Below are 16,144 nucleotides of genomic sequence, written 5' to 3' on the forward strand. Positions count from 1 at the left end.
GTACCTATATCGTTTCCATATTTCGGGCCTAGGGAGTCCCGGACTTTTGTAAGGTGTACGTGGGGCCGAAGTCAACACGTAGAGGCCTCTTATGACAATTAAATCGAAATTATTATTACTCGGTTCAGTGGCGGCGCGGTCGCCTTGCGCATCAAACTCAGTTTGGTACCGGACAAATTCGATCGTGTAGATGGCGCACTGCACCGAAATCAGTCCAATCGCTATTGTACCATCACTTGCACAGGTAGAGCTTGGTTTTAGTATGTCTGTAAGTTTTTAGAATTTTCTTTTCTACTTTTCTTTTTACTTGGTTGGTGCGCTTATACTACTATTAAATGCTTTTATACTATTATTAAATGAAAAGCTTTCCAGGCCACGTTCCCGGTGTTCCCCAAAATAATATACAGATTGCGCTGTACAGAGTTGTCTTCATTTAATCTTCTAATTTCATGGATAACAGACATATTATGCATCTTTTATCTTTGTTTTTGACCTTTATTATTGTACCCAGGCACAACACAACTTTCAACAAAGCAGTTTTTATATTTATATATTTTTTTATCTTCAGCGTTTTAAATATAATGACGACTGGTTTTACGCGTCAAGTTGTTTTTCACCTGAATTATAAAATTAAATCGAGGGTTGAAAGGCAAATGGGTTTAAGCGACATTTTGTGAACTTTACAGGAGAGCCATTTAAAGTTTTATTTTTTCGAAAAAAATTCATATAAAAAAAACTACTGAATCAAAAGTGTTCAAAATGCTAAGAATTATTTTAAATTAAACGTTGCACAATTCTGTATTTATTTGGTTCGAAAAACACATCAGTTATAGATTTTAGAAGTCGCTTAATACAAAATGCCTCAATTGAACTAAATTACAGTTGAAGGAAAAACGGTTGATATCCACTAGAGCCAAATATTGGCTAAAAGCAAAATGCTTTAAGAGACCTCTCACTTATTAGTTTGACTAAAGCTAAATGAGTTAAACGACTTCTTAAAAAAAGAAGACTAGAGGCAAATCAGCTTAACCTCCATAAAAGGTTATATGACAGGGAAGGAAAATATCTTAAGTGACCATCCGCTACTAATTTCAATTGTATGAAATCCAAATATTAGTAAGATCGGAAATAAAGTCGGTCCTTAAGCCGTTTTTCCTGGGAGAGATTTTAGTCGGGCAAGGCATTTGTACCTTACAATATTAGGAAAAATCACGGCGGATATAATGAGTAAATCGATTTCATTAAGAAACAGGATCTAGAATATAACCATAAATATTGTTACACATGCTTAATTCGACTTTTTAAGTATATGGTAAACCGCGTATGATGGCGGATGACAGATGACTGTCACCAACTGAATGCGGGCAATAAAAGAAACAAATAGCTTTGAAAAAGTCTTAATATGCTTATACTCTGTGCTGAGTTTAATCTCACTATCACAACCTGTTTCCGATTTACTGAAAAATTTAAGACCACGTGGCTGGATGCAAGTTCCAAGCACTGGCTCCTACTAGATGGTACGCGGTACTAGGACAGACTGCAGTGAAGTACTGATTGCTCTCATATTAAGAGGCGGCCAGGGGTGGATAGATCAGCGACTTGTTTGATCAAAATTTCTGTTACATTTGCGCCTAAGACCTCCACTTCGAGCTGGCCATAAGATACCGTCGAAGTTGACAAACAATAACAGAACTCGATCATGCTTTTAAAGCCGAGATACGTAGATAGATCGCAGCAGACACATCTGTCGATGAGATAATATAGATGATAATAATAATAATAAATAGACGGTGTTCCTTTGCCTAGCATTTTTATAGCTGTGCTCTGCTCTACCGAAGTTATTGGTTGGTAAACCAGACCGCAAAACTAAGATTGGTGCGATGGTTCTAACGTGAAAATCAGCTCGTGGGGAACTACAGGCGGGCTTTTCTGTCACCATATGTCTCAAAAACAAATGCCAGGTGGCATAAGCTTGTGAAATTCAGCTCTATGCTGATTCCTATCAATCCAGTTCCGGTAGATTTTCGACAGCTTCAAGACTGTTTTCGGCCACAAACTTTGAAGAGAGTTTCAATCTACAACAAGGAAAAGACCCAACGCCTCACTGATCAGAAAGACTTATTAGCAGCGCTTTGGACACATTTTAACGATGTCTTAAATCCCAATAGTAATACCAGTGACTTGTTTGTTACAACATATCGGTCGAGTTTGTTACAACAAGGTCGGGGGTTTCGCTTAAGATCTAGCGGCACCCCCGACCTTTGAAGAACTTCTTACCGCGCTAAGAAGGATGACGAATACCAACACATCAAAAATACCATCTGAACTGTATAATATGCCTACACATTAATAACTGGTTATACAAACTCATCCTGAAGATATGGGAGTCAGCTGCTGGAATGATTTTAGCCTTCTTCCTCTTTGCGAGTCGATGGCGATCGATATTAAATTTTAGCCTTAACGTTATTCTATCCCGTGATGCAGAAAAGGTACTTCCGGAAACCCAATGATGATTTTGCCCGGACAGAGATATGGGGGTACGGTTTTGTTATTAAACAGATTCAGGCCAAAAGGCTTGAACAACATCGGCCTTTGTTATGTGCTGCGTGAGGCTTCACGCGGCTTGTGGATTGCTCTAAAGAAAACAGATTGTCCTGAAAAGTTATGACTTATCCTGATACGACAATATCATGACGACATGATGACGACAGTTTGATTTAGAAGTAACTTTTCAGAGCTATTCGTCGTTACCTACGGCGCGAAACAAGGCTATGTCATAACACATGGAGCCATGGTTCCTAGTATATTTTCTTTATATATCGCTTCTGTATCACGCATAAGTGGGATACTCTGTGGAATTGTTATTTATAGCTTAATTGAAATTAAGGCTAAAATGAATAAGATCATTTTTGATCTCTCACGTCTCACATCTATGCGTCAGTTAACCAAACTTGCCGAGGAATGGCCGATTCAATTAAGTCACACACCAGAATATTTATAGTTTTGTGCAAAACCCTTTTAAAATAACCATCCAGAGGATGCTCCGGGGATGTATCTTCTTCCAATGTTGCTTTAAAGGGCGCTGAGCTGGAGGAAGTTTCAAAATTAAAATATTTGGGTTCTCAAATATGAAATGACTCCAAAGTCATCGGAGTTGCCAGCCCGGATAACAGGTGCGGTGGCAGCCTTTGGAAAACTTAAAATATTAGTGTACAAAGTCTCAGCGGCGTACTTGATACGTAACACTTTAAATGTCTAAGGTCCATTCTTCGCATAAAGCGGCAAGATGGTTTTCCAATAACAGAAGTATTACGTCGTTCTGGCATATTCGGAATAGAAGCTCTCATCATAAAACATCACCTACGATGGTGCGGTCACGTCATGCGAATGGATGACAGAAAGGTTTTCTATTTCGAGGTGTCTATAAGGAACTGTAAACAAGGTGGACAATACCTGCGGTACAAAGACGTACTCAAGCGCAACCATGTGGCTTTCAACATGCCAACTGATAGTTGGGATGAGTGTGTCTGAACCTGGAATAGCGCGTGATATAGTCCTCGAAAATCTTAGTCAAAGACGCCAAATACGGAAAACTCAACGGAAACCTTCCTACAATTACACGGTAAACTCGGCTGGCCAGCTTGATTGTATGCCATGTGACCAGATTTTCAATTCGAAGTTCGATTCCGCTAGCCACGTCAAAGTCTACCACAACAACGACTTGGGATAGACACAAATAGAAGTCACCATCAACGGATACGGCTTGGGTGACATGATGACACGCACACTCCCGGTCTTCCCAATCGTAATTTTTAGCTGTGTGAACCGCCCAACCAGGACCTGCCCATACTTATTTTGATATGTTGAAGTGATGCGGGCACAAGGTTTCATACAAAATTGCGATGACTGAAAGAATAGCATTATTTCTTTTTTGTTTTGGAAAAACGTTTTAAGTCCTTTCAAAAGAAAATGATAGTTGTTTTATACGACAAAAAAATTAAAAAAATGTAGCATAAATAGCTGAAGTCAAATTCTATGAATATTTTCGGTAAAGGCAAAACAGTTCAAGTGCCAATTTTACTTTTAAACTGTCGAAGGCAAAACGGTTGAAGCGACAATATTTATAAAATCTGGATTAAAGCAAAAAGATTTAAGCGCCAAATCTATTTTCGTTTCGTCTAAGGACAAATGATTTAACCGACTTATCTATAACAAAACACTGTCAGGGAAAACGCTTTAACAGACTTCGAATCATGAAAATGAAAAGACATAACAGCTTATGTGACCGACTCATATCCCGGAATACGACTGATATGCCACCCGCCCAGAATTTTGTGCATTTTTTTGTCGGTTAAAACAAGAGTTTTTAAAAATGTACCCAAAGTGCTAATTGGTTGAAGCGCCAAAAAGTAGCTTCGATTGATCTGAAACCAAGATCAGTCGACGCGGAAAAAATCGCTGATTCCAAATATATATATAAGTCAATTTCGCCCAAAATGTCGCTTAAACCCATTTGCCTTTCAACCCTCGAAATATAATACTTCGAATAATCTAAGCATTATTTTTTGAATTATGCTGAATCCCAATCAAAGACCAATCCCGATAGTTGGATCATTATTCTCGTATGGCAACTATTATAGTTTCAAAAATCCGTTACACGCAAAATTTGGTCCAAAATTTTCATGTAATGCTTAGTAAGAAACTAAAAAATAAAAGGATATCATTTTAATTTATTTATATCTTTGTCTAATTCACACCAAACAGGGTTGAAATTTTTTTCATAAATTAAAAAAATATGATTTTATTTCCGAAGTGCTTTCGCTAAAATGTTCTGTTTTCATTTACATTTCTTTTTCCATAATATGTGTTAAAAGTTAAAAGACATGAGACGAGTTTGCAATTATTTAGCAACTATATTGACATTTACTTTTCAAATTGTTTGTTATATTTATGGAAAATTATTTATAACGGGCTATATAAGTTAAAAACAAGTTTGCTGACTTCTTTATTTCAAATTTACCCGCTATAAAATAAGCAATGAAAACTAACTTTTTCGGTATTATTCGGACATTCCTTCTAGTGATGGAAGAAATCAATATCGATATTTAGTTTGATATTTTATTATTATAACCATGTAAATTCGTATTTGAACAATTAATGGCCTTAAGTTCTAACGAATAGTTTATTGTTTTTATTTAGGTGCAAATATGTTTGTTATGTTGTAACGTACCTAAAGGAAACCTGTAGGTTACAAACGAAATAAAGTAGATAACCATTTTATCAAAACTATAAAAGAACACAATTCTTGTAATTGTTTATGCGAATAAATACTCATACCTTCATTAAAAGTTTTAGATTAGTTAAGAAAATAACGATATCTTTTCAAACGATTTAAAAAAATGAAAATATTTATTTAGATGCAATTAAAATATTTTTTCAACAATACTACTAAATATCGTTATATAATATTATGTATGAGGCTTTTCAGGTATAAAAGATATAATAATTATCAATTCTAGGTAAGTTTTATCGAGGAAATATGAGCTTGATTGCAGGTACTTTATTTAATTTAGGGTTCTTTGTTTGTGATATATAGAAAAGAAATTGTTAGTAATTAATAACAGGTTTTTGTTTCTGCCCGCACGTTTCCGACACCGCATCCTATGCCCAGCAGTGGGCGTCGTACGGCTGATGATGATAAATAATATCTTTATTTACTGAAAAGCCTCATACATAATATATAACAATATTTACTAGTATTGTTTATTGGTTATAAGATAGTTATATAACAAGAGGTTTTTATTTATAGTATTGCGGTTTTAATGCACTATTTCCTCATGATGAGGTGTTATCGACATCGACAAACAATATTAGCAACTTGGCAGCACTAAACATAGGGATGATGAAAAAGCAAATGGCTGACGATACGTCGCTAGAGATTCCCTGACTATAGAATCCAATTTAATTCCATGAATTATGCACTCTTTATGATTATGACTAGCAAAATAAGACTGCCAAAACAATAAAGAACTGAGATTACTATATATTTGCTAAAGAAAGCTTTTGAAAAGGATAAGAAATACCAAATAAAATCAGACCATTTATCACAACTCAGTAATTCGCAAAAAGGACTTTTCGTGTCTGCACTGGATATATGTCCGTTTATTACCTAGGTAAGTACTATTTGTTTATATTTGTGTAAAAGTATTTATGTTTGTTTTATTATTTTCTAATTTTTTTGTCGAGTAGTAGTGCGAAAATGGATGCATGACTGGTTTATTTTTGGAATATCTTTAATATTTACTTGTCATTATAAATTGTCCCCTTACGTTTTTATGGCAATATGTCTTAACTTGCTATTTGTGTAAAATAGACTTGTAGGCGGTAAAAACTATATCCTTAATAAATACTTAGTACTAGTGTCATACTTAGGTCTTTACAAATCAATAAATTTTAGAACTTTTCAAACTCACGATACGTTTGTTATAACATTTCAGTTGGTGTAATGTGAAGCCTTCAAGGGCGGAGCCCCGCCCCCGACTACCATGGATCGAGTTTACGAGAAGCGTCACAGCAAGCACCACAAGGAGAAGCACAAGAAGCATAGAAAGCACAGGAGCCGCAGTGGTACTCATGACCAATCTTACGCCACTTCCAATTCTATGAAACCGTTGGTGGAGTATTCTGACGTCAGTTCAGAGGACCTGACGGGTCCAGAGGCCGGAGAGATTGAGAGCGAGGCGAGCTCGATAAGTCGGCATATTGCAGACGACCTTGACAGAACAAGAAAGTCCCACTCCATACGGACTTTTGTCGATAACAAGACAATATCTGTCACAACTACTACAACTTCCCGTCGGGCAATTGAAGAATATCCTCTTACACGTGATTCTTCTTCAGCAGCTAGAAAGCGGAACCGGCTTGATTATGTCGACCCAGAAGTAGAATTCGATGATCACCATTACAAGAAGAAGAAAGAGAAGAGGAAGAAGGACAAAAAGAAGCGTAAGAAGAAGTCTAGACACCCATCTCGCTCTGCTAGTCTTGAGAGCCTCTCTCCTGATGACATTGGGCCGGTGGAGACACCTGTGAGGCCCCCTGTGTCGCCCCAGAGATATGACAAGGTTCCTGTGAGTGAGTGGGAGAAGCCATCGTCGCCGTTGCGTAACGGGTCGTGTTCCCCGGTGTCGCCGACCACGCCGCCCCTGCAGAGACACCAGTCTCCGCTGCACCGCGCGGTTCCACATCGGGAAACCTCGCTGCATCCGATACCTTTCTCTCCACGTCGAGATTCTCCAACAATAGTCAGGTAAGGGAAAGTATATATTTTTTATAAATGTTCATTGCACTGTTCGAACGCAATAGCTTTGCTAATTAATTTGAATCTAATGTCTCCTTGATTTACATTAGCTCATTGAACACAAATTAACTAAGTAATTGAAATATTGTGAAACATCAGAAATTACTGTAGAGTTTGTGTCATATATTACTACAACAAAGATACAACATAAAATACTTTGTGTCATATCACTTTATCAGTGGCAAATAGGTTACATTTTATATTTGCAATAATTTCAAATGGAGCAATCTTCAGAACATAAAAATAATTCCTACATCCATTTACAAGTAGAACCACATCAAAATCAGTTGAGAGCTTTGCACAAAACGATTGCCTCATTATATAACCATATATGTAAACTAATTATTGTGTGTTTGTATTTCATGTCTAGCATTATTGACCTAAGGTAATTTTTGACAGCATCTATTTAATACAAAAAGACGTAAAATATTTAAATGTTTGGGAAAGAATGATTATTTTCGTGTACAGATCCTATTTAAAAAATATATGCTCTTTACTATTTTCTATAATAAAAGATGTTGCATTTACATGTGTTAACACCTACCTAGGGATGTTATGGATATGAAGTTTCGGTTTCAGATACAGACATTAAATAATTTCAGATTATTAATTAATTTCGTAAGGTTTCGGTTACGGATATTAAATTCGGGTTATTAAAATCGGATTATGCGTTAGTTTCGAAAGGTTTCGGTTACGGATATGAGTTTTTTAAAGAATCATAAAAATACAATACAAAAGGGAAATGATTTGACTTTATTTACGAGTCATAAATGTAAAATTTTACTGTAAGTTATTTCTCAATGACTGACCAGTTAATGAGCCATAGACAAAACAATGCATGGGATGCGGTGTCGGAAACGTGCGGGCAGAAACAAAAACCTGTTACGTAACGACTTTGCCAATATCCGAAATTATCCGAATCTTTTATATCGGTTACGGTCCTCCGCAAATCTCTGTCAACAAATCCCCCTTTCCATCGTCTGGGTTGTGAGGTGAATTACCAACCTCATGTACCCTGCTGTCAGGGTTATTATTGAGCCGCCAAAGGGTGACGTGGCTCATGTAACGACTACTTACTTACATCAGTAAGTAGTAACCGGGACCAACGGCTTAACGTGCCTTCCGAAGACGCACTTACTTACGGATAATCAGGTGATCAGCCAGTAAGGTTCTAATCAAATTAAGGGTCACAAAGTGATTTTTTGTGATATGTCCCCACCGGGATTCGAACCCGGGACCACATGAGTAGGTACTTTTATTTTTTCAGTTATGCAAATTATCTGAAACTGTGCTGTACATACATAAACTCACGCCCGTAATCTCTAATGGGGTGGGTAAAGCCACAAGTAATTAAAGACAACTTGCAGCCACTGTTGATACGAAGTCCTAAGATGGATGTGATGAACCTTGTGGTGAATCAGTTACAGATACTTTTTTATTTCGAATATCCGATAATTTCGGTTTCGGATACGAAGCTCCGTAACATCCCTGTTTACACATGAGTGGAACGTTCAAAAGATGACACTTTGTGTGCTATGAAACTTATGTTGTATTTATACAAAAACAAATCATCCATTACGGGTTACGGACGTATGGATCACGGGACTGTCAACGTGTTAAGTTATACCTGTCATTTTCTTATGCGCCGAAAAGGAAAGGGACGGGAGATTGACAACTGTTAATTTTAAAATGAATGAATAACCCAGGCGATTTATATAGGCATCTCGCTGTTATGCAACCCGTTTCACGAATTGGGGCCATTGTCAGTTCCCAGTCAGCCAATCCCATGCATTTATATATTTTTTAATACCTTTTCTAGAAGGTTTTTGTTTATGCAATAAATAATCCGATCAATTTGACCTTACAAACGCACTAGTCGCCCCAACGATTTTTGAAAATTCCCCTCGATTTCTCTGGTCTGCCATCATCAGACCCTGACTTCCTTGACATGGGACCACCTTGGGCATATCTCCTTTCGAACAAAAAAAGAATTATCAAAATCGGTTCATATACGACGAAGTTAAGCCCGAACAAACATAAAAAAAAATATATACGGTCGAATTGAGAACCTCCTTTTTTGAAGTCGGTAAAAATGACAGGTATAACTTAAAATTAGCAGGTGTCTGAAGGAATCGGGGCCAATAATCATTTTTTCCCACTAAAGCTTTTCCAAATCTTGTTTTATTCTTGCATGTTTTAAATTTTGCCAAAGTAGTTTCCTCGTAGTTTAACCTCAGGTGTTAGGCTACGTTCAGATGACAAGCGCTCAACGCGCGATCAACGCGCGTAAAATTTTTGTATAGTGTTTACATGACACGCGCTTGTCAGGCGTCGAACGCGCGTTGCCGCGACCGTCATGGTATTCAGTACAGTTCTTACATTTGTTGAAGATGGACGTGAAACGACGCGACAGAAGACGCAGATATTGGGTCCACCCAATTTTGTCACACAGGCTGACTGAAAGCCAGTACATAATTTTGTATCCTAAGTTAAGGCAATTCGGACCCAAATTTTTTAACTTCTTCAGAATGTCATGTCTTCTTCTTTTTGTCATGTCCCAAATCGCAGGACGTTTCTCTATTTCATCTATAAATAATTCCTCCGGACGATTTTTGGACGGACTGATACTGAAGAACCCTAAAATACGTCTATCCGCGTCGAAAGCGCGCGCTCAAGTGAACGGAAATATAGAAAACCAATGATCTCAGTGTGCGTCAAGCTAGCGGCCTCAAAAAAAAAATGGGCACGAAAAAATAATTTGACCATACCAAAAAATAGTACTCTTATTGAAAAAAATAGTACCTGTTGTAAAAAAATTAGTACCGTCACGGTTCTGGATTTATAGCCATGTTTTATTGCACTTGCTAGCTTGACGGTGAGCGAAATTTGGCGAGAGTTAACGACAAGGTCTTTCGCTTTGATTTAAACGCCAAAAAATAGTACCGAAATAGTACTTACCCCCTGCAAAATACCGAAATGAGTACTTCAACGGTTCCAAAGTTATAAAGGCAGTTCTTTGATCCCGCTGGCTTGACGTTTTGAAAATACCTAATATCTAGGGAACGCTTGCATACTTCAGTTTGTAACTAATGTCAATAAACTCGTATGAAATAGTACTCCCTACCATCATAATTTGGACCTGATTCTCTTTGTAGAAATATATCAAAAAGTCATTATAACCTATGTCATACATTTATCAAGACAGGTACCGTCGCGAACAAAATTATTACACATGCTCAAGAAGAATGTTGTCAGATTTTAGTATTGTTGAAACTCTTTGAGTTATTCTACAAATACTGCAAATTGTTTATTAACAAACACTTCGATCCGTAACAAATTGAACATGAAGGTATAAATTATAAAATAAAACAGCAGATTAAAAATGTATTATGATGTATTAAAATCACAGATTGTTTTCAATAAGAACTAGACACATGCAGCCATTTTCTATTAAAATTATTGCATATGGGTGTATGCAATAGCAATTTTTTGTAATAGCAACACTCTGAAGTGCAAAGAAATGGTAGGGTAGACCTCCAAAATGGCAATACTGGCGATGGCAATACTTACGAATAAATTGTGAGGTTATGTAAATTGTCTACGTGACTGTATCAACAACAAATGTATGGCATAGGTTATGATGATTTTTTAACATATTTCTAGAAAGAGAATCGGATCAAAATTATGATGGTAGGAAGTACTATTTCATACGAGTTTATTGAAATTAGTTACATATTGAAGTATGCAAGCGTTCCCTAGATAATAGGTATTTTCAAAACGTCAAGCTAGCGGGATCAAAGAACTACCTTTCTAACTTTGGAACCGTTGAAGTACTACTTTCGGTATTTTGCAGGGGGTGAGTACTATTTCGATACTATTTTTTGGCGTTTAAATCAAAGCGAAAGACCTTGTCGTTAACTCTCGCCAAATTTCGCTCACCGTCAAGCTAGCAAGTGCAATAAAACATGGCTATAAATCCAGAACCGTGATGGTACTAATTTTTTTACAACAGGTACTATTTTTTTCAATAAGAGTACTATTTTTTGGTATGGTCAAATTATTTTTTCGTGCCCATTTTTTTTTTGAGGCCGCTAGCTTGACGCACACTGATCTCAAGGCGCGCGTTGACGCGCGTTGACAACAGTCGAGCGCTAGCGCAGCGTTCAACGTGCGCTGTATTAAAACGCGCGTTAGCATGTGTACAGCCTGAATAAAATGTATGTAGTTGTAAACGCGCGTTATCAAAACGCGCGTTGAGCGCTTGTCATCTGAACGTACTCTTAGGGCGTACGCTACAAGTCACGTGGTCACGCGGCTCAGACATAGGCGGATCCAGAGAGCGTGAGCTGGGTGACAGGTGGTCATAGGTGGCTACAGCAGTTTTATCTAATTCTCTATGGAGATAGGTTGTCTGCGACCTGGTGACACCCCCCCCCCCAACCCCTCTCTGACATAAAAGCCGGATCCGCTCCTGGGGTCAGACCAAATTACATTGGGCAATGAAGACATTTCGGGAGTTATCCAGCGTAAGTTGGTCTGAACCTCGCTGGAATCACGCGAGTTTAGCGTACGCCCGTCTACGTCCGCACTAGAGCTTGAATGAACGAAAAAATATCGATTTAAATGTTTGGCGATATGACGTCATCGCCTTTAAAGTACGGTATCTTAAAATAGTGCGTAGCTGTAAGGGCTTATTCACGGAATAGAAGAAGCAGGTTGGAAGGGCCAAGTGAGCAAGAAACGCGCGCCATACAAGTATGAGCAAATAGTTCATACTTCAACTTTGCACTCCACTCGTCCGCAACCTTTACGACGCACGGATCTCCGTAATAGCATTTTAAAAGATCGTCTTGCGTATTATAACCGGCAAAAAATAATTATCGACTATCATGCAAGCTTAGAATGATCGGCTATTCATAAAAAAATACTTTTGTATGCAGTATCTCCGAAAAGTAATGATAAAATTGCAGCTTATCACATAAAATATACATTGCCGGTAAAGGGGCTATGGAATTTGAGAAGCAGTAGAGCTATCGTAGTTATCTGTTTGTAGGAGTAGTAGTAAAAGAGAGCGGGGATGAACCGGCGACAGCGGTTCTCATACAAAATGCGCGTTAGGGCTTTTCCAACCTTATTCTTCTATTCCGTGGGCTTAATACACCACCCAATACACCGGGCCCGATACATCGGGTGTAGGTATAAAATGTAATGCGAAATCGTCACGCCCACCGATGGGCTTACACTGCACGATCTAGGCCCGATCTCGACGTATCGGGGCCGATGCATTGGTAGCGTAAAGTCTTGTAGTCTTGAGTCTATTTCTATTTCCGCTTTTTCTTACTTGGACTTTCCATTGGGTACAGTCACGAGCAATATCATGGACCCGCTTTAGAACCACTATCATATATTATTTGATACTGAATGAGACTTACGGTTTAATTTATCAAAAAAGTTAATGTGACATGGTTTCAAAGTGTATACATATTAGTACTTGTGACCGTACAAGCCCTCTCTTAGCAAATGGATGTCCAAGGAACGCTCACCACCGAAATCATGATTTATCTTCCTCTAATTTCAATGCATGTTTATTTAGTTTCATTACGTTGCTTTTAGCAGCAGTATAGTGTAGGCGTCTACGACCACAGAGCACGGAACAAATTACGCTCTTTCGCTATTAGAGGCGCCAGTGTCTCAGTGTCTCTATGTCTACAGCATTTCTGACATTTGGTATTGTCCCTTAACTAAAGACTATTAAATTTGTCTCGACTCAAACGTACAATCGGCGTTTTTATATGAACCACGTTCTTTACACGAGCGCCACGGTAGCCGCACCGCGCGCGGTGCGAATTATATCGAGGGCTTTAACCAATAACCATACGATGTCTATCCACGTAGATAGCAATCGCCGCATCTTTTGGTCGAAGCCCTCGATATAATTCTTGTAGCGCTCGGCGCGGCTGCCGTGCAGAGCCTGCAGAATACCAAATAAGTAGGTATCACAGTGTCACAGTTTCAACTATTCTTATAAGACACTATTGAGGTTATACTGATTTCGTATTTAACACACTTGGGCCGCAGTTTGCGCAGAAGAAGTAGGACCCCGATACCGACCCCGCCGGCGTGGTCGACGATTTCGCTCAATCAGCGCTTATCGCTATCGACCTACTAGGGTCGGTTAATTCTTTCAAATATTTTTCTTCTCAGACGCCCTGAGCCGAGGTTCGCGCCCAACTAGGTACCCTCAGGCCTGTAGTCTTAAACGTGAGTGAGAGCCTTCAGTGCTCCCCATTTGCGGCAAATCTACAATAAGTCACGACAAAAAAAAGTGCGCAGAAGAAGCGGCAGAGCGATATTTGTATCCGTGCCTTAGATAAACCACTAATATAATTGTATAACACTGGATTCTCCGCATAGAAGGCGACAGAAGTCTACAACGCCGCACACGCCCGTCGCCCCGCCGTACCTCCACGACACAGTCACGATAGACTCCGACAATGAGCCGGAGTACGATCGCAGGCGGGACTACTATGACGCGCACCCGCAGTCGCCGATCATGATTATATCAGGTGAGATACTTAAGTCTTGGTGTGGATTGTGAGGTGGATTACCAACCTCATCAACCCTGGTGACAGGGTTATTATTGAGCCGCCAAAGGCCGCCATGATGGGCTTGTAATCTGTCACTATCTTACGAAGAGTGGCTATATATGTCGACTTGGATTGCGTATCACTATCACTATCATTTCGACAGTTTCGGGATTGAGTTTGTTATTCATACTTCTTATTCTATCGTTTGGGTTGTGAGGTGGAGTACCAACCTCATCAACCCTGGTGACGGTTATTATTGAGCCGCCAAAGGTCGCCATGGCTCATATAACGACTACTTCCTTACATCAGTAAGTAGTAACCGGGACCAACGGCTTCATGTGCCTTCTGAAGCACGGATCATTTTGCTTTCGAACAATCAGGTGATCAGTAATGTCCTAACCAAATGAGGGATCTGCGGACCTGCGGATCGTGAGCATAACCCTCAACCACTGGACCATAGAGGCAGTTAGGGATTGATATAATGATTCATCGTCATCAGTAGCCTACGCTAGTCCACTGCTGGACTGAGCTCGGTCATCGTAATTTTCTCCTCCAGCTGCTGCCAGCCAGCCACCTTACACCGGCTTGTTTCTCAAACGGGTTCGAACCTCGGTACATAAACCACTAATATAATTGTATACAACACCAGTACAGACAGCGATACGGCTCACCAGTCACCACACGTTGGTCTAACAGAAAGCTCGTGAGGTGTGGGTACTGCATCTTGCGATGGATGTACCTCTGGAAGGGAAGGGAAGTCCAGGGGACAGGATAAGAATTTGGTGTCAAGAAGTGCGGGTGGGAAAGAGCCCCGAGCAAGCACCACTCGCATCATCCGTCATTCGGTCCTTAGGTCCGTATGACCTAAAGGTTGGTAGGACCATGGGAAGGCGGTGGGTTGCCACATTGGTATGCTGTCGTGAGCTTGTGTTATGTTAGGAACACATAGTCAATAAATATACTTTCCCCTAGATTCTCCAGTACACGAGACAACCCGCCGCGACTACAGTCCGAGGCGGCCGCGGCGGCGACACCGTAGTCGGGACCGCGACCGCCACCGCAGTCGAGATCGTGACCGACATCGCGACTCCAGAGCCTTGCACAGGTCAGTGTACAAGGAAACTCCATAAATACTAATTTAAGAGTTTCTCCTTCAGGTTTTGTATGTGTTTTAAGTTAATACACTGGTTATCTGTCTTTGTCGAAAGAAACCAATCGCGGCCGAAGCCTACCACCAGCTCTAATAGGCTAGTTTCCAACTAGTCAAATCAGTTACTTTTTACTAAACGTAAAATACGAAATTACTATGGAATTTGTACTAAAAAGCACACTAGTAATCAGAATTTCATAATTTATCTTGAAACTAGTACACGATTCAATTCAAATTCAAAAAATTATTTATTCAGTAGGTAACATAGTTGCACTTTGAATCGTATTTTTTTACATAACGATCGTCTCGTCCGCTTGAAACAACTGCAGCTTCCTTGGCACAGGGCCCTAGACGTTCTTTTTTTTATACAATTTAGTTTAGCTGCTGCCTAATATCAGTTCCCAGACAGCGAATCCCATGCATGCATATCTTCTAGATAATCACTAATCTTAGAATAACCTTTTTTATAAAGTTTCTGTTTAATTAAAACTGTTCAAAGGTAAATTCTGAATGTGAATCTTATTGTGTTCTAAAACCGGGCTTAACACGACAAGAGTGGCAGAGCACGTTTAGGGTTGAACTACATCTGGCCGCACCGCAACGCATTTTCCTGTTTCTATTATTTTCTGCCACTAAGAACCGCCTTTGTTTTATAATATTTAGTAATAACTAACATTTTTTGCAGGTCTCATAGCCGCAGCTCGCTGAAGCGCCGCCGCTCGTCGTCGCGCGGCCGCCGGCGCGGCTCCACGTCCTCCCCGCCGCGACACCGGCCCCGACACAGGGACGCATCCAGAGATAAACACAGGTGACTAACAGCACATTTTGTGTTCTCTCAAGCTCTCGTCACACTGCGGGCGTGAAGGCGTCAGTATGACGTCTCGAAAATTACAATCCCTAGCGTAACGCTAGCGCCCCGTCACGCCGGCTCTGTGTCGAGACATCGAATGGGCGATGTGTAGCCGTGATGCCTAGTTTCTTGTTGAATGTTAATCGGTTATAGATAGTACAGGTACTATATTTTATCTTATGGTGTGGTCAACGTGT

At 39.6% G+C, this 16,144-nt stretch overlaps 1 protein-coding gene across 4 annotated transcripts in view; it reads left to right on the plus strand.

Moving 5' to 3' along the window:
• Positions 1-5,888: 5,888 nt before the first annotated feature.
• The window catches only part of LOC126372102 (cyclin-dependent kinase 12), a 31,613-nt gene continuing 21,357 nt past the window's right edge, over positions 5,889-16,144 (plus strand). The window contains exons 1-6 of one of the 4 annotated variants that reach the window (XM_050017653.1): positions 5,889-6,173; positions 6,498-6,627; positions 6,901-7,309; positions 13,775-13,926; positions 14,920-15,052; positions 15,783-15,905. In XM_050017653.1, the coding sequence (XP_049873610.1) occupies positions 6,546-6,627; positions 6,901-7,309; positions 13,775-13,926; positions 14,920-15,052; positions 15,783-15,905 (899 nt within the window). In that variant the 5' untranslated portion in view covers positions 5,889-6,173; positions 6,498-6,545. Of the gene's footprint in view, positions 6,174-6,497; positions 7,310-13,774; positions 13,927-14,919; positions 15,053-15,782; positions 15,906-16,144 lie in introns of all 4 variants that reach the window. The other 3 variants (XM_050017654.1, XM_050017650.1, XM_050017651.1) reach the window with 3 other exon arrangements.

The sequence above is a fragment of the Pectinophora gossypiella genome, chromosome 13 (genome assembly GCF_024362695.1).
Source record: "Pectinophora gossypiella chromosome 13, ilPecGoss1.1, whole genome shotgun sequence".
Classification (NCBI taxonomy): Eukaryota; Metazoa; Arthropoda; class Insecta; order Lepidoptera; family Gelechiidae; genus Pectinophora; species Pectinophora gossypiella.